At 44.7% G+C, this 25,000-nt stretch overlaps 1 protein-coding gene across 4 annotated transcripts in view; it reads left to right on the top strand.

The window, feature by feature from the left end:
- The window catches only part of hbs1l (HBS1-like translational GTPase), a 70,711-nt gene that overhangs the window by 6,809 nt on the left and 38,902 nt on the right, over nt 1-25,000 (top strand). For 3 of the 4 annotated variants that reach the window (XM_063223118.1, XM_063223121.1, XM_063223120.1), the window contains one exon: nt 1-1,226. This exon is cut by the window's left edge and continues 1,337 nt beyond it. In XM_063223118.1, coding sequence (XP_063079188.1) covers nt 1-402 — 402 coding nt within the window. In that variant the 3' untranslated portion in view covers nt 403-1,226. Of the gene's footprint in view, nt 1,227-20,418; nt 20,525-25,000 lie in introns of those variants that run through there. The other variant, XM_063223119.1, reaches the window with a different exon arrangement.

The following is a 25,000-nucleotide window of genomic DNA, read 5'->3' as shown; positions in this document are numbered from 1 at the left end:
CTGAGCGCGCTCATGGCGCAGACGTCGCCCACCGCAAAGGACGGACGCGGGTCACCCTACTCCCCTCTCCTCTCGTCTCCCACCTCCCCTTTCAGCACCACCGGCGTTCCGGAGGGCGGTCGTCAGGGTAGCCACCCAACACTGCTGACCGGACCCTCGCTGTTCGCCCAGGCGCTCTCTGTCCGCGCGCCGGGCCGGATCGCGGACCCTCAGCAGCAACGCAGGGCCAGGGCGCGGGCCCGCCGCCACCCGGCCTTTCTCTACTGCGCGCAGGTCCAGGACCTGGTGGCCCTCCCCAAAGAACAGGAACCACTACCACACATCGTCCCCTTCCTCTTCGACACGCCCTCGCCCGACGACATCGTCAGGGCCAATCAGAAGAAAGCCTTCACCAGGGATTGATGCTGCAGACTCGTTCGACTGGCTCTCCTCTGGAAGGGTTAGGCATGGGAGTCAGCTGGGCCTGTTCAGGCAGAGCAGGATGTTTTTGTTTGATGCGTGCCATTTTGACCAGTGACATTACCTGCAGGAATGCCCAACATATGACGGGGAAGCATTTTGTTGTGTTTTCTGCACTGATGAGACTGCCAAAAGCTAGGCGGCAAAAGCATCTTAATCGGGTAGCTAAATGGACAAGAAACTACACTTGCCGGAGAAAGAATTAGGTTTTGTTAGCAACATAGGCACTAGGACAATAGGACATTGTCAATTTTAAAGGATTCTGTTTTTTTTTTTTTTTTTTTTTAGTAAAATACGAAATGCTAACCGATGCGGTATTTCGCCATGAAATTATTTCTTACATATTTTAAACAGATCGATTTATTTTTGTATGACTCAACACTGGTAGCTTTTTTTATATAATGATTTTCATATGTTTTACTGTGCTACTCTGAGTCCCTGCATCCTCAGGAAACCCAAATGGTCGTGCATTACACCAGCAAGGCATTCAACTCTTAACCCCATAGCTCTGAGCCATTTAGGCAATATACACATAGGCACATACCCAAATGCATAGGTGGGGTGTACTTCTCGACCCGAGGTGTGTGTGTGTGTGTGTGTGTGTGTGTGTGTGTGTGTGTGTGTGTGTGTGTGTGTGTGTGTGTGTGTGTGTGTGTGTGTGTGTGTTTGTGTTTGTGTGTGTGTGTGTGTGTGTGTGTGTGTGTGTGTGTGTGTGTGTGTGTGTGAGGTGGGGTGTACTTCTTGAGGTGTGTGTGTGTGTGTGTGTGTGTGTGTGTGTGTGTGTGTGTGTGTGTGTGTGTGTGTGTGTGTGTGTGTGTGTGTGTGTGTGTGTGTGTGTGTGTGTGTGTGTGTGTGTGTGAGAGAGAGAGAGAGAGAGGGTGTGTGAGGGTGAAGAGTTGCTGCAGCTGTTTAAAGGAGGTTGTTTCACCACAGACCGTGTGTGTGTGTGTGTGTGAGTGAGAGAGACAGAGACGGGGGGCACCTGGAGATTTTCCCATGCCCCTATGTTGTTGAAAAACCCTTGCATAAAACACACAACCACACCCATCCACCCACCCACTATTACAGAGGGTGCATTCTTGATTGCATTATGGTTGGTGCTGACAAACTCTGATGATGTTTTTTGCCTTAATGAAATGTTATTGCTTCTGTAAAAAAGGACTGCAGTTTCCTCATCAGCATCAGCTCCACCAATGGTTTTTTTTTAAATTTGAAATGCACTGATGTACAGGATTTTCTTCTATATTATTATTCCGAATGAATGATGAGCCACTTCTGTATATCCTTGCTGAAATAAAGATGGTTAACCTGAATTTTGTGTGTGTGCATGCGTTTGTATCTGTGTGCGTGTGTGTGCGTGCGTGCGTGCGTGCACGTGCACGTGCATGCGTACATTTGTTTGCGCTAGCAAAGCAAAGCAATGTGTCAAGAGAGAAGGGCGTGTTGGGGTAAGTGTGCCTCTGTGAGAATCAGACCACACGTTGCATGTGAAAAGTCACCATGCTAGGTGCCTGTATAATACGTACGTGTGAGCATCTGGGGCGGGGTGAGCAAAAGAGTGTGTCTGATAGTGAAGCAGGAGGCAGCACTTGTTTACAATTCAACTGGGACTGTGCATCTTATTTAGGGTGTGTGTTCTTGAGGTTGTGTGACTGCGTGTGTGTGTGTGTCTGTGAGAAACTGTTCGGCTGGGCTCTCAAGCCACATGAAGGTGCAAAACACACCCTCCACAGCGGATGAGATTTTTATATGGACCTGATTTTGTTTTCTCTTTTGTTCTTCTCTTTCTCTTTGTTTTGACCTTTTGTCCTCCTTTTCTTTTCTCTTTTTTTGTGTCTTAATCCCTCCATCCTTCTCCACATCTCTTTCTTTGCCCATCCTGTGTATGAGTGTATTCCTGTTCTCCTCTTCTCTCTTTCATGTCCTCTGCCTGTTCACATCACCACCCTTCATTTTTTATCTTTCTACCTTAACGCTCACTCACTCACTCACTCACTCACTCACTCACTCACTCACTCACTCGCTCGCTCGCTCGCTCGCTCGCTCGCTCGCTCACTCACTCACTCACTCACTCACTCACTCACTCGCTCGCTCACTCACTCACTCACTTGCACATATTCACACTTGTGAGCCATGACCAGAACCAGGAAATCTCCATCACACACACACACACACACACACACACACACACACACACACACACACACACACACACACACACACACAAACACAGGCTACATTATACTGCATATCAAATTTAGCAAATAACACAAACTAATACAAATGGCCTTATACACAACCTTTCACACAAGCGCGTGCACACACAGCCGTACACTGCGCCTTGCCTTTTTTTTATTGTTTATTGTAAGTCCTGACTTTTCGGCGCAGCCTGTTACATCTGACAAAGTAAGGAATTTTCGACCAGTCTTAGGTCGTGTCATGACATGTCGTAAACCGGTTCTGAACTCGACTGCGTGATCCTGCACATTTGCCCACAGATAAGTCTTCACTAAGTGACTTCATCAGGATTTCGGTTTCAATTCCAGGATATGACGACGGAAAAAAAAGCGTTGTGTGAGAGACTGTGCCTTCTGGCCCCCGTGTGTGTGTGTGTGTGTGTGTGTGTGTGTGTGTGTGTGTGTGTGTGTGTGTGTGTGTGTGTGTGTGTGTGTGTGTGTGTGTGTGTGTGTGTGTGGTAGCAGGTGGAGTGTGAAGCCTTTTGTGTTGTCCCTGTGTAGTGTTTGCTCTGGATCATTACCCCCCTGTGTTATTTGCCCTGCACCTTCATCTTCTTGGAAGAGGACCAAGCCATCCAACAGGTGTTTCTGGTCCCACTTGTATAAGAGCTGGATGCATCGCAATAGGATGTGTACCCCGTCTGGGTATCTCTCTATCACACTCTCTCTCTCTCTCTCTCTCTCTCTCTCTCTCTCTCTCTCTCTCTCTCTCTCTCTCTCTCTCTCTCTCGTTTCATTTGCGCTCTCTCTCTCTCTCCTTTCGTTTGCTCTCTATTCTCTCTCCCGTCCTTTCGTTTGCTCTCCCTCTCTCTTTCTCTCTTTCTCTCTCTCTGTCTCTCTGTCTTTTCTCTTTCTCTGCTTTATTTTTTTTTGTCTTTGGCTCCTTCTGTGCTTCTGACTTTCTCTGTTAGTATGGATATGTGCAAGCATGCATAGGCTGCTAGACTGTTTCCTAAAACTGTGTGCACCACACAAAAAGTCAATTTTTAATATTCAATAGAAAACATTTATTCATAAGCCAGTGTATCCCCACTGCATCTGGCCACAGGCTGTCAGACATATAGTGCACAAAGTTCTTACGAAGGGAAGGCTCAATATGGCCCCTCTCCAGCATAGCCCTTAGATATTTAAGGAACCTCACAACACCCTCCTGACCAGGTGCATCCTATTTTGGAGAAAAAAACTCCTATCCATTGGGGTGCATGAGTTTTGCTTTTCTTTTTAAGGGGACATACATGCATTTGTGCTTGTGTTAGTGTGTGAGTGTCTGCTGTCTCCCAGAAACAGGAGTAATCTGTCTTTGTGCGCACTCGTCCTTATCTCCTAGTATGAGCCCTTAAACCCCAGCCCCTAGTGAAGGCCTATTAAACACAGGAGCACCACATGATAAGCTTGATCCGTTTTTATTTAAATATCATCCCTCGATTGCACCCACATCAGTTGACAGTGCCTTTGTCCAAAGTGTGTGTGTGTGTGTGTGTGTGTGTGTGTGTGTGTGTGTGTGTGTGTGTGTGTGTGTGTGTGTGTGTGTGTGTGTGTGTGTGTGTGTGTGTGTGTGAGTGATATGCCTTAGTGCAACTACTAGCATAGACGTTCTTAACATTGTTGTCTATCAGACATAAACTTGTCTTGTCCAACTTGGAGTGTTGGAGCCGAAGTACAGTGCAAACTCACATCTGTCATTTGAAATTATTGATCAAAATTAATAATTGTCAAATAAATAATATTGTAATCTGCATCGGTATAGCATGCAACTTCTGAATATAATGACATTTGGAATATGAAGGAACCCTACCAATGTGGTGGATTGGCTGTGACTGTGATGTATCAGTGCTGTGTTGGAGTGTGTAGACAGGTACGACTCTATACCTCTTTGCCACTGCAAACTAGAGTAATGCTGTGTGTAGACCAGATTCGACCTGAGGTCGCTGAAAAAGTTTCGCCATGAATTCGCTATATTTATTTATTTGCTCTGGACGTGACATTGACATGTTTGATTTAGCTAAACATATAACGGTTCTGGCTAGGGGTGGTACGGTTCACAAAATTCACGGTTCGGTTCATATCACGGTGTCAAGGTCACGGTTTTCGGTTCTCTACGGTTCTTTTTTTAAGTTCATGATAAATGGTGAACTGGGAATATTAAACAATATTTATATAACAGTTATAAAGTGATGATGCGCAAGTTGAATTTGACCTTTTGCATGTGTCTGAGAACTGCCTCTTGTGCTAACCTGCACTTGCACTTAAACTGTCGTCAGCTGATGTGCGCTGTCTGAGCGTTCCAAATGCCCTCTTTCAATTGGCTAATAGAATCGGACTAATCTCTAAATATCCTACATATGGTTTATATAGGCTTATAATGTGAAAAGGGTGTGATTGTAATTGTGTCATCCTCTGATTGGTCTTATACGCTAATGTTTCAATCAGAGAGACTGGATAAGATGCTCCTAGAATCTCTGTTTTACATATTTTTCTGGGCAGTACATGAATTGCGTTTTGCGACGGATTGCATGGTTCGGTTCGGTATGTGTGTAAATTGTACGGTTTCGGTTTTTGGTGCGGTTTGTGCCATCCCTAGTTCTGGCTTGACAGCAGGCCTGGGACATTTGGAGATATGAACATTCCAATTTCACAGAACCAGTTTTCACAGGACCTCATCATAGCTTTAATCACTGAAATTCGCTCTGGTTGCTCATGTCGCTTTGCTCCTGGTGAATTTGCTTTGGTCGATTTTAGTCGTGGTCGCTCATGTAGCGCAGGGCAATCTTGGTTTACACTAAGGATAGACCGATATATATCGGCCGAAATTTGCGTTTTTTAGGTGTATCGGTATCGACCGATACACGTGTGGTTTTGGCCGATACGCAATATTTATTATTATTTTATGTTATTCAGGTTTTTAAAAGCACCAAGACACTTTATTTTTGTATTACTTGATTTTTAGACATTACTTGATTGTTAGAGTGGGTGTTTAAATGTTACACGTTCTACCTCAATTTGATAATGTTAAATAAATGTTTATTTTTAACTTGAGACCTGGAATATTTGTCATTTTTGAACTTTTTTTTGAGCTGGGGCCGTTCCTGTGATGGTTTTGTAGGCAAGGGTCAATGCCTTGTGCTTGATCCGGGCGGCGATGGGTAACCAGTGCAACTCGATAAATAGAGGAGTAACATGGGTCCTTTTGGGTTGATTGAATATCAACCGTGCCGCCGCATTCTGGATCATCTGCAGAGGTTTTAGCGCACAAGCAGGTAGGCCTGTCATGAGTGAGTTGCAGTAGTCAACGCGGGACAGGACAGTGGCCTGCACCAGTCGTTGTGTAGAATATTGTGTCAGCACAGGTCTGATATTCCGTACGTTGGACATCTGGAATCGACAGGTCCGGGTGACCGAGTCGATGTAGTTGGAGCATGACAGCTCATCATCAATCATGACGCCAAGGTTTTTGGCGACTTTGTTTGGGGTCACGATGGTGGAGCCTATCTTGAGGTTGATGTTGTGACTGAGCGACTCTTTAGCTGGGATCACCAGGAGCTCTGTCTTGGCCAGGTTCAGCTGTAGGTGGTGGTCCTTCATCCATGTTGACAAATCGGTGAGGCAGGCAGAGATGCGTTCCGAAACTGTGGTGTCATCTGGACGGAACGACAGGTACATCTGGGTGTCATCAGCATAGCAGTGGTAGGAGAACCCATGTGTTTGAATGACACGTCCCAGGGAGGAGGTGTATATTGCAAACAGAAGGGGTCCCAGCACTGATCCTTGGGGTACGCCTGTGGAGAGGGTGTGAGTCGTAGACAGTTTCCCTTGCCATGACACACTGAAGGTGCGTCCAGAGAGGTAGGAGTTGAACCATGAGTGGACAACGCCTGTGATTCCCATGGCTGTGAGTATCCTCAGGAGGATCTTGTGGTTGACTGTGTCAAAGGCTGCAGACAGGTCTAGTAGGATGAGGACCGAGGATAGTCCTTCCGTTCTTGCAGTCCTTAGAGCTTCAGTCACTGAGAGTAACGCAGTTTCAGTTGAATGTCCGCTTCTGAAACCAGATTGTTTTGGGTCCAGTAATCCGTTCTGGTTTAGGAAGTTGGTGACCTGCTTTGCAACTGCCCTTTCTAGCGTCTTGGATAGGAAGGGAAGCAGTGAGACAGGTCTGTAGTTTTCGACATGAGCAGGGTTCAGTGTAGGCTTCTTCAGTAGTGTTGTCACCCTTGCTTGTTTGAAGGCGGAGGGGACAGTGCCGGAGGAGAGTGAGGAGTTCATGATGGATGTGATTGCTGGGACCACTGTTTGGGCAATGTCTTGAAGAAGGTTCGTGGGCACTGGGTCCAGTAGGCAGGTAGTGGGACGGCTTCTTGTGATGAGTTTGGAAACGTCTTCTTCAGAGTGAATTCTTTAAGTGTTGCAGGAGTCGGCGTGTTTCCCACGGGGGTGTCTTCTGGGCGGGAGGTCGGCTCACAGAATTGCTTGCTAATATTTGCCGTCTTTTCCGTGAAGAAGGTGGCAAAGTTGTCTGGTTTCAGGTCTGAGGGCGCAGGAGGGGGGGGAGGGTTGAGCAGTGACTTGAATGTAGAAAACAACTTACGTGGGTCTGTATTGTTGCTGATCTTGTCGTTGTAGTAGGTCGTTTTGGCAGCTGTTACAGAGGCGGAGAAGGAGGCTAGTAGAGATTTAAGTTTTTCGAGGTCAGATGGGTTGCGGGTTTTGCGCCATTTCCTTTCCGCTGCTCTGAGGGTGGTACGTAGAGCCCGGATGGTCTCTGTCAGCCATGGTCGCGGTTGTGAAGGTCTTGCAGGTTTAGTGACTAGTGGGCACAGGTTGTCGAGACAAGAGGTCAGTGTGGAGCTGAGCGAATCCGTAGCAGTGTCAACATCGAGTGAGGAGAGAACGCTTGCTGAGGGCAAGGCATCTGCCACCTCTGATGCGAAGGTAGTGCGTGACAGGTTGCGTAGATTCCGCCTATATGTGACCAAGGGAGGGGGGGTGTGTGTAGGGTTGGGTAGGGAGGTGGTGAAATGGAGGAAAAAATGGTCTGAAACATGCATTGGTGTTACCTTGATGTTGTCCGCTTGGCAGTCCTTAGTCATGATCAGGTCGAGCTGGTTACCACTCTTGTGTGTCGGGGGGCAGCTGGCTAGTTGAATGTCAAATGAGTTCATCAGGGCCTTGAAGTCTGTGGCGTATGGCTTATCTAGGTGTATGTTGAAGTCGCCGAGGACCAGTAGGGGGCCGCCTAGGTCCGTGATGGAGGAGATCAGCGTATCCAATTCGTCAATAAAGTCGCCCAGTGTTCCTGGAGGACGGTAGATCACAAGTACAGACACCTTGATTGGGGCTGTGACTTTGATGGCATGGTATTCCAGGCAGCTGTAGTTGTTGGCAGGCAGCAGGGGGGCATAGCTCCAATGTTTGTTGATAAGGATCCCTGTTCCACCTAGACACTGCATGTTCCACTGCATATCTAGACAACACACAATAGGCATGCAAATCATCAATCAATTAAATTAAATTCATTGTTAAAACAGTTGATCTTATCGATCGACTAACTATTAATTGATGTCTGTGTCACTTTTTTCCCCAAATTTCAAAATCTGTTTCCAAAAAAAGAAAAATTCAAAATGAGGTAAAATGCTAAATTTAAATGTATTTCTATTCATATTCTTTAATCCCAAGGTGAATGAAATGTTCCCACTCTTCACACTCCTCTTCACACACACTTCATTATGCCCATTTCACCAGGGTCGTTTTAATCGATTAAAGACGATTAATTGATTAACTGTTGACATCCCTAACACAGTCATTGGGATTGATGCAACGACGCTAGTGAGGGACGTCAAATGGTAGGGGTTTCAATCACGACGCATTCATTATTGAATGAGTTGTCTAATTTTGTCTTACTTTTGTCCTGTACTGAAGCATTTAATTGAGGCACATGCTGCTTACGTTACATTGGGTCTGTATGGGGCTTACGTAGTCAGCGTGAGTAGCGCAAGCTAATGTACATTGTTTACGCATGTTGTCACATTCTCCACAGTGACACAAGTATCTTTTCCAATGACAATGCATGTAACGCATGTCAAGTATTAGAAAAAGAGAGGGTAGTCCCGCAATGCATTTTGCAGCGCATCGACACATCATGTATCGACACATCATCACCATGTAGCTATGTGGACCCTTGTGAGTGTGTAGGCCAGTGTTTCCCTACCTTTTTTGTCTTGTGTACCCCCAAGCCTTTTCGATGTGCCATGAGTACCCCCTATGTCAGGTTCTATATCGCTTTCTCCATCCCAATGTAACTAAGCTCTATATATTTGTTAAAATGAAAAATTTCCAAGTACCCCCTGCAGTGTGCTCGCGTACCCCTAGTGGTACACGTACCCCTGGTTGGGAAACACTGGTGTAGGCGTAGGCCTAAGGATGCGCCGATAAGGCAAACCATCCTAAGGGTGAAGATTGCAGTGAGGCCTGGCCTCAGAACCTTTTACAGTATGTCTGCTTTGGTGCAGCACTTTGTGATGCTGTTAGCTGCGATGGTGCTGCTGAATAGTGTGGTGCATGGTTGGCTGGTGCATTGGCTACGTTGGCTCTAGTGCTGATAGTGTATTGAGTTGCAGGAGTTCTGATGGTGACAGCCCATCCTTACCTCTCTGTTCTATATCTCTCTTCCTCTCCCTGTTTTACTCGCTCAACCTTTCTCTCTCTCTCTCTCTCTCTCTCTCTCTCTCTCTCTCTCTCTCTCTCTCTCTCTCTCTCTCTCTCTCTCTCTCTCTCTCTCTCTCTCGCTTTGACTCTCTGTATCACTCAGGCTGTCTCTGTACCTCTTCAATGAGTTTGTCTGTGACACAGTACACTTTGCTGTTTTGAATTTTTCAGATTCTCACTTTCTGTCTTATTCTTTCGTAAGGACAGCAACTCTCTCTCTCTCTCTCTCTCTCTCTCTCTCTCTCTCTCTCTCTCCTCATTTGGTCTGTTTTGCTCTTGAGCCTTGAAGTCTGTTTTCCCCTACCTTTATCTCACCCTTTTTTCTCTTCAACTCGCTCTCTCTCTCTTTTTTACTCATACCGTCTTTGCAGCCTTGCAAACTCTCACGACATCATGAGCCAGTCATGTTTTTTTCCTTCCCCTCCTGCCACCTACGTTGGAAAAAATGAGAGTTGCATCAGCTGGTGTTCAAGCGGGGGACCTCTCTTCTGATTTTCTTGCTTTCTCTCTCTTCCTTTATTTGCCCCTCTCCCCAGTTCTGCTCTCCTCTTCCTCCCCCCCTTGTTGTCTCTTTTCAACTCCTCTATCCATGCATCTTACTGACTTGATTTTCCTCTGGCTTTTGTTTTTTTCTGTCTTGTGTGAATCTTTTTCACCTTCCTCTTTGAAGAAAAGGCAAATTATTTGATATACCAGGTCAATCATTAACCATGATTGTCATTACAGTGATTGACAATTGAAATACTGTAGTTATATGAATAGAGAGTAATATGCATGCATAGTCTTTACACACTGATCTCCTTTTAAAAAAAAAAATGGTCCGGTAATTTGCATAATCGTTATTGAGAAGATGGTATGTTGCTAGCAAGCAAGATTGGCAAGCAATTTGCTGGTGTTTGCCAATGTCAGGTCTGTCGGTGATGTTACACACATTTTTATGTTCCTATGCTTTTGTCTTGTAGAAAATTAAAAAAAAAAAAAAAAACCTGAAGCAACAGAATATTTCAGTATATCCAAAATGGGTAATATTCCCTAAAAGACATTTTTAATCCATTCTAAGACATTAACATAAATATTCACTCTCTCTTTTTCTTTATTAGCCCCCACAGCTCCCTTCATTCATCAACCCTCATCCTGTCTTCACACTCAATCTCCACATTTCCCTCTATCCTCTTTCATGGTCTAAACTCACTTTTCTTTCTCTTGCTATCACTGGCCATCTCTGTCTTTTCATCACATATCTTCTGCACCATCTGCATCTTCACCTCTGCATGCACACTGTGTTTTTTCCACCTCTGTGGGTGTTCAGCTGTAATGTGTCAATCTTTGGGATAAACACGGTTTCAGCCAACGCACACTGCCATGCAGGACTGGCTTCACTAGGAGTCATGCAAAGGGGACTTCTTGATATGTGTTGTCAGATGTGCAGTCAGTCTGCCCCAGATAAGCACTGTATAGGCTGTCTTAAAAATCTATACATATATACTTTGAATGATCTTAAAGTAGGTGTTTGTTAAACTTCATGTAATTCAACGTGTAATAGAATTTACAGACAGCACTTTGATGTTTTGTTGCCACTTATTCTTAAATTGATGACTAAAGTGTATGCCATGAGAAAATTGTCACTGAGAGTCAATGCAACCATTGAACTGTAATGCACACAAATTCAAGATAATTGTATGTGAAATAGTTATAATGCACTTATACAAGTAGAAGTTGTTTCAGACAATAAATAAGATAACTATTTGCACAGACTATTTAGACCACAATGACATGATCGGCAGTGGTCACAGTGTTGTGGCACTCACCTGACCAATTTGAATCGTTGCGATTCGCTTCTTTGTTGAAGCAATCACGACTGAATCAAGCATGTTCGATGATATCAGGGCCCAGACATCAGCAGCGACACCTTTATTGTGCCATTTCTAAGGGCCGTTTATACGAGAACGAGTGCGAGGGAAACAACAAAATATTTAATCAGAAGTGCCTTCCGTTTATACGGCAACCCCACCATCGGGGCTTGAAGACGCAAAAAATCTGAAGACTCCTGTCACCGTCTAAACATGTTCACCTCCCATACACCTTCACACTTAACCAGATTCTCCCATGTCTTCAGGCCCGACGGCGAAGTTGCCGTGTAAGGGAAACGACACCTCAGATGAAATATTTAGTCGTTTCCTCTCGCAATCATCCTTGTGTCAAAGGTATCGAAAATGTTAGACAAGGCACCACTTTAGCGTCACTTCAGATGAAATATTTTGTCGTTTCCACTCGCAATCATCCTGTGTAAAAAGCATCGGAAATTTTAGACAAGGCACCACTTAAGCGTCTTCTGTTTTGATTGTCCCCATATAAACGTAGCCTAAAGGTACATCCCGTCGGTTTTGTTTGGGCTCACAATTGACTCGAAATCAGTATCACATTTAGCCTGGTGAACCAGCGCCACCCGCTGGACGGCAAAATGTTTTGTCTACGGGTGGGTCTGGCCTCGCATAATGATTGAATGAAGCCAGAATGCCATGAATCTGGCAAACCAATTACAACGCAAATATGTGTTTTGAATCAAAGCGGGCAGGGTTTTGAGGGAAGGTTGTTCTCATCAACAATCTTCGGATGTATTATGCATCGAGGCCAGACTAAATTAGACATCCACATTTAGTCTGGTTTATCAGGCTATATCACATCTTGTCTGTTGGTGTGGTGCTTTCAGTCTTGTTCTCATCCAACATGTTTTTGGTATTCAATTATTTGGCCTTTACAGACAATCGAAATAGAGTTAGGCCTACGCTAAACAGGAAGTGAGTCTCTGTATCCCTTTGACTGTATGATGGCCAAACTTGGTGGCATTACTCTATACCACTACCCAAGAATACACACAACAATTTATGCAGTTCAACACCTACAGGGGGCACTACGATGACCAAAAAATATAATTTGGTGCATCGCCTCTGTGTTTTGTCAGCAAATTTCAGGTGCCGGTAGGTTGTTCCATTGATGGCACCTAAAGCGTTGCTATGGATTCTTCAGTCACATCCCGTCATCGTCAACATAGTGTGACCTGCAGACCTTGTTTTTTTAATTGGCAGAACCCCATACTGGATTCATAAGAGTTCCAGTATAATTTTGTGAGCGATTGGACTGCATCATAAATCTGCATACAGGAGTAGACAAACAGATCAGTGTTAAACTGTGTTATTTGACTAGGACAAGTCTGCACCTTTAACAAGCACAGTTTATCTGAAAGTCTCGATTGTGTTGGCCTGTGGAAAGAACATTTCCAAGGAACACAGCCAAGGTGACATGTCTTGGTGTGTTCATACCAGAAGTGATAAAATGGTGCTGTAAAATTGTTGCAATCGTGTTGACTTTGAATGACAATAGCGACTGAAAACTTAAAGACTTTAATTCAAATGAGCTATGACACTTTTCTTCTGTGAAACACGGTTAACCAATCAGAATGCAAAGACTGTATATAATTTAAATAGCACATTTGAATGTTTGAATCCCTCACACCATGACCTACTTGACTGATACAAGTGAACAGAATGATTCAGCAGCTGTATTTTACCAGCTACAAAAGCGATTTTACAATTTGAGTCACTTTTGGGTTGAAGGCAGCAGTTTTGTGACTTCTTTTGACTTGAGCTGCCCGCCACTCTGTTTTAGCATGGGTTTAGCAGCAGCAGCAGCAGTAGTTGTAGTGGTAATGTGTGAGGTACTATTCCGCTGACCTAGACAGCACACTTCTGACCTGAATAGTATGCAAATGTTCGAGCTTGTGTAGTGCCCAGAGACCTGGCATGCATAGCCTTGGTTTTGCCACGTGTCCTTCCATTGTACTGTCTCTGTCGCTATTCAAGCTTCTATGCATTAACTAATATGAATTATCCCTCATTTTCATTTTTGAATTCATGTACATATTTATATAGACTGTCTGACTGCCTCTGGAGAAGGATTGACTAGACAGAAGCTTCATAGAGCAGTGTAGCAAGAGGAGTGAGCACACCAGTTGCCTTTCTGTATGTTGGCTGAATGACAACTGAGGCATCCTGTACCCCATTTCTTGCAAGCGTAGTCACTAACCAGTTAGCAACTTACTAGGTTTCCAATGGGAAATTGCTTTGCCACCAAATAAGTTGCTAACTTATTTAGCGACGATGTTGTCGAGAAACGCACCCCCAGACTAATTTAGGACATTGGTAAACACTTCAGCTGTAGTAGATAGTTGATGTTTCAGGGTCAGATCTTCAGTGACCTACTGGTAGCTGGGTTGACGTGAGCAGTTGTTTGTAGCGTTAATACTTATGGGCATTGTGCGTGTGTGCACGTGTGTGTGCGTGTATTTGTCTTGTGTTACGGATAAGTCAAGTGAAAAGTAACAGGACCACAGGAAGGATGGTTCGTAAAGATGGGGAAACCCAACAGAGAATCTACCCAAAGTTTTGACACCATTGAAACCAGCCAACCCCAATGCGACAAACACATGGCCTTGCTGTCTAAAGCAGGGCTTTGGGTGAGGTCAAAGGCACATGGATGTAAACAGTTCTAGGTGGAGACACTGTTTGGGTCTAGCAGACAGGTGGAAAGGCCCCCGTCTGTGTGTGTGTGTGTGTGTGTGTGTGTGTGTGTGTGTGTGTGTGTGTGTGCGCGTGCGCGCGCGCCTGTGTGTGTCTATGTGTGTCTGTGTGTGCTTTTGTGATTCTTCAGTAGTTCATTGTGAGTGATGCTCCGGTCTCGTCTGTTGACTAAGAGGGTGTGTGAGTCATTTCAGAAGAGGTGAAATCGATACAGACAAGCACACAGATACACTTGCAAATGAAGCCAATTTACACACACACACACACACACACACACACACACACACACACACACACACACACACACACACACACACACACACACACACACACACACACACACATACACACAGACACACCTCATTGCCTGTTCACATCCAAATATGAGCAAAGATAGTCAGTCAAAACAGACAATATGGTTTAAGGGAAGTAACATGAAACCCATATCATCTTTGTCTGCCACATTTCACTCTGACTATTCATTTTGACGGATAGCCGAAATGGACGTTTGAAGATGCTCAACTATTCTACTTAATCAGCAAATCACACAGAACAACCATTGCAAAAACAGGTGTGATGTCCTGACTGACGCTAGATAGTACCCCTACACCCACATCCCCACGCTAGTACACTGTAGATCTGCGTTTTTTAGGGGGACAGGAACCCAGTGCACAGGAACGTGTGTGTGTGTGTGTGTGTGTGTGTGTGTGTGTGTGTGTGTGTGTGTGTGTGTGTGTGTGTGTGTGTGTGTGTGTGTGTGTGTGTGTGTGTGTGTGTGTGTGTGTGTGTGTAATATTGAGGCCGGTGAACAGTCTTTGCCCCCTTTCCAACAGGGAATCCCCCCTTTGCTTGCAACTCATTGAGAAAACACTTGGCACAAAGCCGGCTCTGCAGTGTGTGTCGCCTGTGGTGGTAGAGGTGGTAAGGCTGTAGTGTGTGTGTGTGTGTGTGTGTGTGTGTGTGTGTGTGTGTGTGTGTGTGTGTGTGTGTGTGTGTGTGTGTGTGTGTGTGTGTGGTAGAGATGTCAAGGTCTGTATCGTTTGTTTGTGTGTCTGCTTGGCTTGGTGGTAGTGGTGGAAGTAAGAGCTGTTTGTCAGTGTGTCAGGGGTAAATTTTGTCAGTCAGTCAGAAATACATATATGCTCAAGACTGGATCATCTTTCTCGTATGTCGTATGACATGTCCTATTGCCAAATTCATATTTTATCAACATTTGGCATTACATTGTGGTGTGTGCGCGAATGTGGTCAGGTGTTTTGAAGTGAACCTTTTTGGGGTCTGTGTCTGGCAGTGAGATCATGAGGGGATTTTGCATGGCTCCAGCAGAGATGGAAATCTAAAATGAATAGCCACATGAGTCTAATGGGCTCGTTGGTGGTGCTTTAAGATGGTTAATGTTTCTTCTTGCGCTGTTTTCCATGCTGCAGTGCTGTTCAGCTCATTTAGGAGGCTCTAGTGCAGTGATTCTCAAAGTGTGGTCCGGGGACCACTAGTGGTCCGCGACACAGCTCAGGTGGTCCGTACGGGGATTTCTAATTTTCCAACACCAGCTAGCAGTATGCTATATTTGTAACATTATTACAAAGATAAGCATAGCTGTAGCCGTTTTTTCATCAAAATAACCACATAATACATGTGCAGTGTCAAATTAGCACCCGTCAACTGACAATTCGGTTGACAGGTGGTCCCTGAACATTTTTGGGGGGACAAAGTGGTCCTCGGCCTGAAAAAGTTTGAGAATCACTGCTCTAGTGTGAAGCTGCTCACACAGGTCAAGCAACACTGCCCCCCACTGGAGGCTCTCTTAACTGTACTCATGGTCACTTGACTTGAACTTGTTGTCTTTCTCATTGTCCCTCTCTCTTCACTTGGTCTTTCTGCCTCTCTGTCTATATACATATGTAAATGGTAGAGGTGGTCAGATCAGTATTGTGAACAAGTGTGTTGCGTGGGGTTGGTAGGGACATCAGACTTACTGTAAGTTCTGTGTTAAAAATACCTCTGTGAACTTCTACCATAAAGACAATGTCTCACATTTTTGCCCAACCTACAAAATACAGGATCCATTTCAAATGAAGAATTTTGTTTCAAAATGATTTAAGACAATTTTTTGAGTTTTGTATTTTATTATTGGAAATGACTGTTCAGACGTCCTGTCATCTATGTGTGAATTCTTGCCATTCAAATATTTTGAGAACATACTACGTAAATCTATATACAATGCATTTTGCAATGCAAAAATGACAATTTCCCGAAATTCTCCAAAATGGATATGCAATTTTGTCATTTTACTACAAAGCTCTTCAAATATTCGGTCTTGGGTGACACTAAGTGACACAAAGTACAGAAGGTATGAAATGGGCGTGTGCTGTCATGTTCAGGAATTCCAACTACCCATGTCCTTGGGACATAAACCATAATAAATTAATTGTGCGTGAATATAATCTTTTGGCTCATAACTACTCTGCATCCATTGACAGAGGAACTGTCATTCCTGAACAAAGGACAACGTTCTCCATGCTACTGCAGACACTCACTACCTTTACATGACGGTTTTAATTCCAAGTGAATAATTCAGAATTAAATTGTTCTGCCGAGTTTCCTTTGATCTTTCATTTATTTCCGAATTAAGACGTGTTTACATGACATTATCAAAGCGGAATTAAGCTTTATTCAGAATTAATGTGAGCGCAACAAGAGTAGGATAAGGATGTTGCAAGTAATAAAAGAAATATCATTGCAGCTTGAATTTGTTATTTTAGCTTTTTATTCAAGGTGCATGACAGTTGCACTGTAACTCTCTCACTGTATGCTGAAGGTCCGTCTGTGACAGTCATATCAGAGAGAGTAGAGAGAGAGAGGTTCCATTAGCCCATTGTTTCCTGGTTCTATTATGGCCCCCTTTAGGCAGACCTAGGCAGACCTAAGGACTGTTCTATTCATTGTAGGAGCATTATGACACGCCCCTTTAGGCAGACCGGAACCTGGTCGCGTTAGGTGCCCATAGAAACCTATTACAATGGCATATCTCTATCCTTAAAGAATCTCTGGTCATATCATGCCAATGCAAGCAGCAGCACATCTTTCTTCTAGAGAGTGTCTGTGTGTGAGACGATGTAGGTTACATGCAAGGCTAAGAAAACGACCATGTTAATTGCTCTCCAATGTGCATCCATCTCCGATGACGTGCATCTGTCCGGATATTTTTTTTTCCAGTTTCACCTATAAGTTCCTGGAATAAAATCAACCGTATGGGGAAATAAAAACATCATCTTTTTCTGCCAAGGGAAACCTCCCAGGGTCTTCCCCTTCTGTGCTCAGCTTCATAGTTGTATTTCCCCATGACTTTGAATGGCAGCGTCTCCTCAACCAGCTTGCATTCAGATCTGCACCTATTAAAATGAAGACCAAAGCATACACACTAATGCAAGACTTCACCAATATGTGTGAAAAGAGTCTCATTTATCCAGATCATTGTGTTCAACGAGTTAAGTTGTATTCAGCTGCACCTGCTATTGGAGCTCTAAGACCAATAAGTGCTTGAATACATTGCAGGCCGGTATTATTATCAACTATAACCTGAATATTGTAGGCCATAATGTCTTTGGATGCACGCTTGAAGCACAGACACACACATGCGTGCACACATGCACAATGGACTGCACACTCAATTCTTAGAATGGTATAAGTAAGAGACAACTGTAATTACTTGTGAATAGATAAAAGATAATAATTTGTGTGTGTGTGACCATGCACTGACTAACTGATGCAATTCTCTAGTGCATCACACACTTGGTAGGCTGCAGTGAGTCAGAAGGAGTGAGGGATATGAAGTACATCCCCGTATAGTCATACTGGAGCCTAGTGCAGCACTTCTGGATCACCAAAATCTGTTTGTGTGTGTGTGTGCGTGTGATTAGGTGTATTTTCCAGTACATATTTCACAGTAACACCACATATCTTCCATGCAAGTGTGCATGTCAGTGTTTTTCCAATACACTGTAGGCTTTACACATTTGCCACCACAGAGGTGAGGCTGAGTGTATGTGTTAAAATAATGTATGTCAGTGTGTGGTTGTGTGCCCACGTGAAGGGGGGGGGGGTTGCGTCGGTTGAAGCTCATGTACAGAGGAAGCTTGTATAGGGGTCATCTGTATTTTCATTCTTGTCCCTCTCCATCTCTCTCTCTTCTCTCCTCTCCTCTCTGATTGTCTCTTCTTTGATCCTGTCTCCTCTCTTCATTCCTTGATTTAAGTTCACTTTTCCCCACCTCCTCTTTCCTCTGATATTCTCTTCTTTGATCTTGCATTTGTCCGTGCCCCCTTCTCTTCTCTTCTCTTCTCTTCTCTTCTCTTCTCCTCTCCTCTCCTCTCCTCTCCTCTCCTCTCTTCTCTTCTCTTCTCTTCTCTTCTCTTCTCTTCTCTTCTCTTCTCTTCTCTTCTCTTCTCTTCTCTTCTCTTCTCTTCTCTCCTTGATTAAGTTCACTTTCCCCATCTTTTCTTTCCTGTCCTCAAGTCCATGTATCTCCCCATACTTTCTTCTCTCCCCTTTCACTCCTTTTCAGTCCCACTCCCCCCCTGTCCTCTCTTCTTTTCAGTCCCCCCCCGTCCTCTCTTCTCCTCCAGTCACTCATGTCTCTGCATTCCTGTCGTCTCCTCTTCTGGTTCCCTCCTGTTTTGCTGCCTACTATTATGCTATTTCCTGTCTTTCTTGTTTTCATTTTTGGTCTTTTAGGCTTTTTTGGTGACAGGACAGTATCGAGAGACGGGAAATGTTTTTGAGGAGAGAGGGATACGGTGAAGGTATCGGCAAGTGACCTGGGCCACAATCAAACCCAGGTCACCGGCGTATCAGCGCAGTGCCCTATCGCTAGGGCCATATTCTGCTATTTCCTGTTCCATGCTGTTTGTGTTTTGGGGACGAGAGAGTGAGTGAGTGAATGGGTTGGGGAAAATCACCTTGCTTCATTCATCAGACTGCGGGGGATTTTTTTTGTATCATCTGGAGGATCACAAGGACCATGAGCGGTGCCTTCTGCAGGGGATCCCCCCACACATCAACACGCACATGTTTTGTGTTGCCCGGGCGTCAGAGAGAAAGTGGCTTTGCCCTCGTGTCAGCGTGTGGCCGAGAGAGTGCAGCTGTACATGGACTGGTGCCACGCATCGCCACTTCTGTTTCAAAGAAGTGTTCATATTTTACATCTCATGGTCACATAGTGTGTGTCTGTGTGCTTTATGCATTTTGTGGACATCATACAATACGGACATGTAAAGAAAAATAAGTGCATACCCATATAAATATTGTGTCATGGTGTGTGCGTGTGTGTGTGTGTCAGTGTGGGGAAAAACTCTTGAAAATTGGCGTTTGTGGCCGTTGGTTTGGGATGTCAGGTCCAGGCGCAGGACTTTCCACCTCCCTTCCGCTCTTCACTTCCCTCTGCACCTCCCGATGTCTGGCCTTGTACAGTAAAGCGCTGTGTCACCCGTTCAACTTCTGACGCAGACGGACTTAACCCTTTCTCAGCCACAGCCCTCGCTGCGTTCACACACTCAGTCAGATCCAAAAGGGGTTCTGACTGCTTTTGGGACATCCATATGAATCATCAGGCTACTGAAATGACTGAAGCTTAAGGGTGTGTGTGTGCGTGTGTGCGTGTGTGTGTGTGTGTGTGTGTGTGTGTGTGTGTGTGTGTGTGTGTGTGTGTGTGTGTGTGTGTGTGTGTGTGTGTGTGTGTGTGTGTGTGTGTGTGACTGAGAGAGAGACAGAGAGAAATGGCTTGCACATTTACCAGAAGTTTTGCAAAAACTGATGAGATTGTGAACATACAATTGTGAACGTTTATTGTACTTGCTAACAAATAGGTGTGCGTGTGTGATCACATTGGGGAAAGTCATGCCCATGTCCTGTATGTGGCATCATTTTGTAAGAATAAGCACCTCGTGGCAGGGTGCGGTTGAATATCGTTCAGTAAAAAGTGAATGTGTAACTTTCTATGTGTTTGCATGGCTGTTTCAGTTTTCCAGATGTATATGTATTTGTGAATTGAGTGTTGTTCTGCATTGCATGCTGGTGTGTGTGCGCGTGTGTGCGTGTGTGCGTGCGTGTGCGTGTGTGGGTCTTTGAAGGTTGTGAGTGTTGTGTACTTGTGTATGCGTGTGTGTGTGAAGTTTGTGAGTGTTGTGTACTTGTGTATGCGTGTGTGTGTGAAGGTTGTGAGTGTTGTGTACTTGTGTATGCATGTGTGTTTGACGGTGTGCGTGTTGTGTACTAGTGTGTGTGTGTGTGTTTGATGGTGTGCATGTTTGATGGTGTGCGTGTTGTGTGTGTGTGTGTGTTTGATGGTGTGCGTGTTGTATGTGTGTGCGTGTGTTTGATGGTGTGTGTGTTGTGTGCTTCATAAAAGTCTCTAAATGAGCCGCTAACTGTTTCCTGCCTCTCAGGTAAAGGCCGTGAGAACCGCAACAAGGTGGAGTCGGAGATCGTCCCCAAGGTGGCACGCATGACCGTCTCTGGCAAGAAGCAGACCATGGGCTTCGACGTGCCTAGGTAAGCCAGGCAGGGGTCACGGGGTCAGGGGTCATAGTTCAGCCTTCAAATGGCAGCAGGATGGTGTGTAGAGCTGTGTGCACAGTAGAAACCACCTACGCTACGCGCGCCGAAGAAGTTTCACTAATCAAACAATTACAGGGCTGATGTTATTCAGGCTCCATGCCTGATTTCAGGCTTGACAGAGTTTGCAAAAATAAAAACATTCATAATAATTAGCCATTAGGTTATTCTTATCTCAGAAAGTGTTACAGGTTCAGGGTTTTCTTCTACTATCAGGCTTGAATAATGGTCATACACAGGCTATTAAATGTTTGAATAATGTGTCAAAATAGGCCTACGTTACGTCACTATGCAGTATCTTGTCGTCGTCGTTAGAGCAGGGGAAAAAGTTCAGGCTCAGGAATGTTTTTCACTATCACCCCTGCAATTAACTAATCACATAATGAAGTGAAAGCCCACCTGGGAAACTACAACTCCCATTGTCATTGTGACACAGCACTCCACAGCACACAAGTCTTCACCGCACACTGCACACAACGAAATTGCATTTATGCTTCACCCGTGCAAGGGGGCAGCCCCCAATGGCGCCGCAAGGGAGCAGTGCGGCGGAGAGGCACCATGCTCAGGGTACCGCAGTCATGGAGGAGGGTGGGGGAGAGCACTAGTTAATTACTCCGCCCACCAACCTGGCAGGTCGGGAGTCGAACTGGCAACCTTTGGGATACAAGTCTGACGCCCTAACCGCTTACCCATGACTGCCCAGCATGCTGCCCATAATGGCTCTGGTTTGTCAGCCTAGGACATTCAAAGATATGAACATTCCAATTGGTTTTCGCCGAAACGTGTCTTAGCTCATCTCTATGATATTAGCTTGAATTTAATTGCTGACATTAGCTCTGGTCGCTCAGGTCGCTTCGCTCCCAGCGAATTCACTTTTGTCGCTTTATTCGCTGACCCTCCATAGAGAAATAATGACATCCAACGCTCATTTAGCGTAGGGCGATCTTGGTGTACGCAATAGCTTAAAGTGGTAGTTCGCTATTTTAGACATTAAGCCCTGTTTGTGTGACTTCTGGGGTGAAGTAAAGATGTTCTCATCACAATTTTGACATTTGGTGCTGAACGGAGCATTTGGGTATCCAAGACTGCAGCCCCCCCACCTTTACATTGACTCTAATAGAGCACTCAAGCAATCGATTATAAAATGGCATTAAACTTTTGTTTGAGAAGACATGGAACTCACCGTGTGGTCAGTGGTAGACAGCGATAAATTGACCCGAAAATTGCAGCGAAATATGCCTTCTAACTGTTGTTTAGCATTTGGCGGATCTATTTTTCCCCAGACGCCGTTGAATAGCAGTAGACATCCAGCCAGTAGGTAGCGATAGTGTGTTGTTTATGTAGACATCAAGGAGCGAGGTAGAACAGCTATCTTTGAGCGGGACTGGCTACAAAAACTACAGCTTGCATACAAACCATAGTAACGTAAACAAACGCACCCCCATTTCCGGTCGCGCGGAGTAATACTAGTCAAACCAATACAACCAATGAAGACGGACAATAATGAATATATCTTCTCTGGAAGCGTATTTCGCTGTGATTTTCGAGCCAACGTATCGCTGCCCACCTCTGACCACTCGGTGAGTTTCATGTCTCTGCAAACGAAAGTTTAATGCCATTTTATGATCGATTGCTTGAGTGCTTCATTGGAGTCAATGTAAAGGTGGGGGGGCTGCAGTCTTGAATACCCAAATGCTCCGTTCAGCACCAAATGTCAAAATTGTGATGAGAACATCTCTACTTCACCACAGAAGTCACACAAACAGGGCTTAATGTCTAAAATAGCGAACTACCACTTTAAGTGGGACAGGGGACATGGATACAGTAATTGCCTCTCCCAATCTGTGGAGTGACCAAAGAAAGAAACTACATAGTATTGCTTTAAGGTCTGTTCTGTATGTGTACACATACAGTGAAGGGTTAAGTTTAGTGTTTTTTTTTTAACCCAACACGCTTTTTGTGTGTGTCATTGTTTGCACACTGAGTCATGTGCCTCTGATAAGTCTCACTTCACTTGTTCGCTTCCTGGGGTGGCTTACATGCAGATGACGCTGTCAAGATCTGTCCTTAGATGACTGCAGGAACTTTGTTTATTGCTCCAAAACGAACAAGCCACCTTCTAGCTAGCTGAAGCCTTAGCTGCTTGAAGTGTAGACACAAGCACACTAACAGAGAATTGCTAACAGAAACAGGATTTCGTCTCCATCCCTTGAAGGTGCTGAGCAGCAGATGGGAACGAGTGCAGTTGTTCTCAGGTGTATTGATGTGGGTTGCTGCTCTGCAATGAAATGGGTATAAGATGGGGCCTCCCTCCCTCCACACAGTAATGCAAACTACTCTTACTTTTACTGCACACGTACATAAATATATTGGCTGCTCTGCTCTTACCGTGCTCTCTCATTGTCCGTAAGCAAAAGTGTTGAGTCATGTGCAAAGGAGACACAGAAGCAAAGAGTGAAACGTTTTTGCACTGAGGAAGGTCTGTTGACCGAAAACGTTCTGCACTTTTGGGTAGCACTTGTACATATGTAAAGCAATAAATCAATTATTGCATCGGCTGCTGGTGTGCGAGTTCCACTCTTTGCTTCTGTGGATTTTCGCTTTGGAACCAACGCACCCACAAGGACTGGAGTTACTGGCGCAACACCCCTCTGTCTTTTGTCCAAAGGAGAAGAGAGAAACCGTGTTGATGCAAGGGGAATTTGTTTCGAGCTTATTTATTATCGTACATGCACTTAGCCCTCTTGGTGTATTCAGCGTACCAAATAAATACATTGGCTGCTCTTACCGTGCACTCTCATTGGCCGTAAGCAAAGGTGTCGAGTCACGTGCAAAGGAGAAGAGAGAAACCATGTCGATGCAAGGGGAATTTGTTTCCAGCTTATTTACAGTATTACATCCGCTTAGCCCTCTTGGCGTATTTAACATATCAAATGAATGCAAAGGTAATGAGCAGAGGACATGCGAGATAAAGCTATGTACTTCCAAAGGTCATGAAATAAATGGCTCAAAAAGATAGATGTGTTAGATTAAAAAAAAATACCATGTAAACACGTAGAGATGTCAAACTATTTAAATGTAAATGTAACAGTTTATAAAACTCATCGTAACACCAGCATTCTCTAAAATTGCAATTCTTGTGGCTGCTGAGTGAAAAAAAAAATCAATTCAGGTGCAGAACTGCCAAAGCTTAACATTAATTAGTTTTGAAATAGAAAATGTGTCACATAGAAATTGTCTTTTGTCTCATCACCAGGCTCCTACGCATTATAATTCTACAGTTACAGCATTAAATGATTATCTCAAAGGCCTCTCGCACATGCAAAGGTTTGCAGATAAGGTGGTCTAAGGACAAAATGTTTTGTGCCTGAGTTTGTCTGTGTGTGTGTGTGTGTGTGTGTGTGTGTGTGTGTGTGTGTGTGTGTGTGTGTGTGTGTGTGTGTGTGTGTGTGTGTGTGTGTGTGTGTGTGTGTGTGTGTGTGTGTGTGTGAGTGCAGTGTGTGTGTGAGTGCAGTGTGTGTGTGAGTGCAGTGTGTGTGTATTTGTCATATTGAGAGGCGTGTGGTGCGGTGTTGGAACTCTATAGCCACAGGAAACCTGTATCTGTGGACAGCTTTGACAAAAAAACACCAAAGACTGGTCGCCCTAGATTACCACCCATCACTGTGCACCCCACCCTAGAAACACACACACACACACACACACACACACACACACACACACACACACACACACACACACACACACACACACACACACACACACACACACACACACACACACACACACACACACACACACACACACACATTTCTGTGCACTGGGTTCCTGTCCCCCTAAAAAAACGCAGATCTAGCCTACTCATCCACACCCCAGTTCATACACACACACACACACACACACACACACACACACACACACACACACACACACACACACACACACACACACACACACACACACACACACACACACACACCACGTCCTCTGCTCTGAAAACCACAGACTCTCACCCCTAAAGCCGCCGCCCCACCCCCTCACCTGATTAGCAGCTCAGACTCGGGTGGAGCTGCTTTTGTCTGTGTGGATGGTGTGTGTGTGTGTGTGTGTATGGGGATGGTGTGGGTGTGTCTGTGTGTGCGCACGGGTGTGCGTGTGTACGTGCGCGAGCAAACTTATGTATGCATGTGTGAGTGAAGGACTGAAAAAGTGGCTTCATTTCCATATCAAATGATGGAGCCTGTAAGCGATAACCTATTCAAAGAGGCTTTTTAACAGGAACATGGGACCAAGTTGTTTGTGTTTAATATATATGAAGGGTTTATTTGCAAAACGGTGTATCTCAATTTTGTAGAATGTTGGGAAATTGACATTTTGTATTGGGCATTCCATTGCATTGTATTGCAAAATGGA

Source organism: Engraulis encrasicolus, chromosome 18 (genome assembly GCF_034702125.1).
Source record: "Engraulis encrasicolus isolate BLACKSEA-1 chromosome 18, IST_EnEncr_1.0, whole genome shotgun sequence".
NCBI classification, from domain to species: Eukaryota; Metazoa; Chordata; class Actinopteri; order Clupeiformes; family Engraulidae; genus Engraulis; species Engraulis encrasicolus.
Note: the sequence above shows the minus strand (reverse complement) of the source record. Positions and strands in the feature narration are given on the sequence as shown.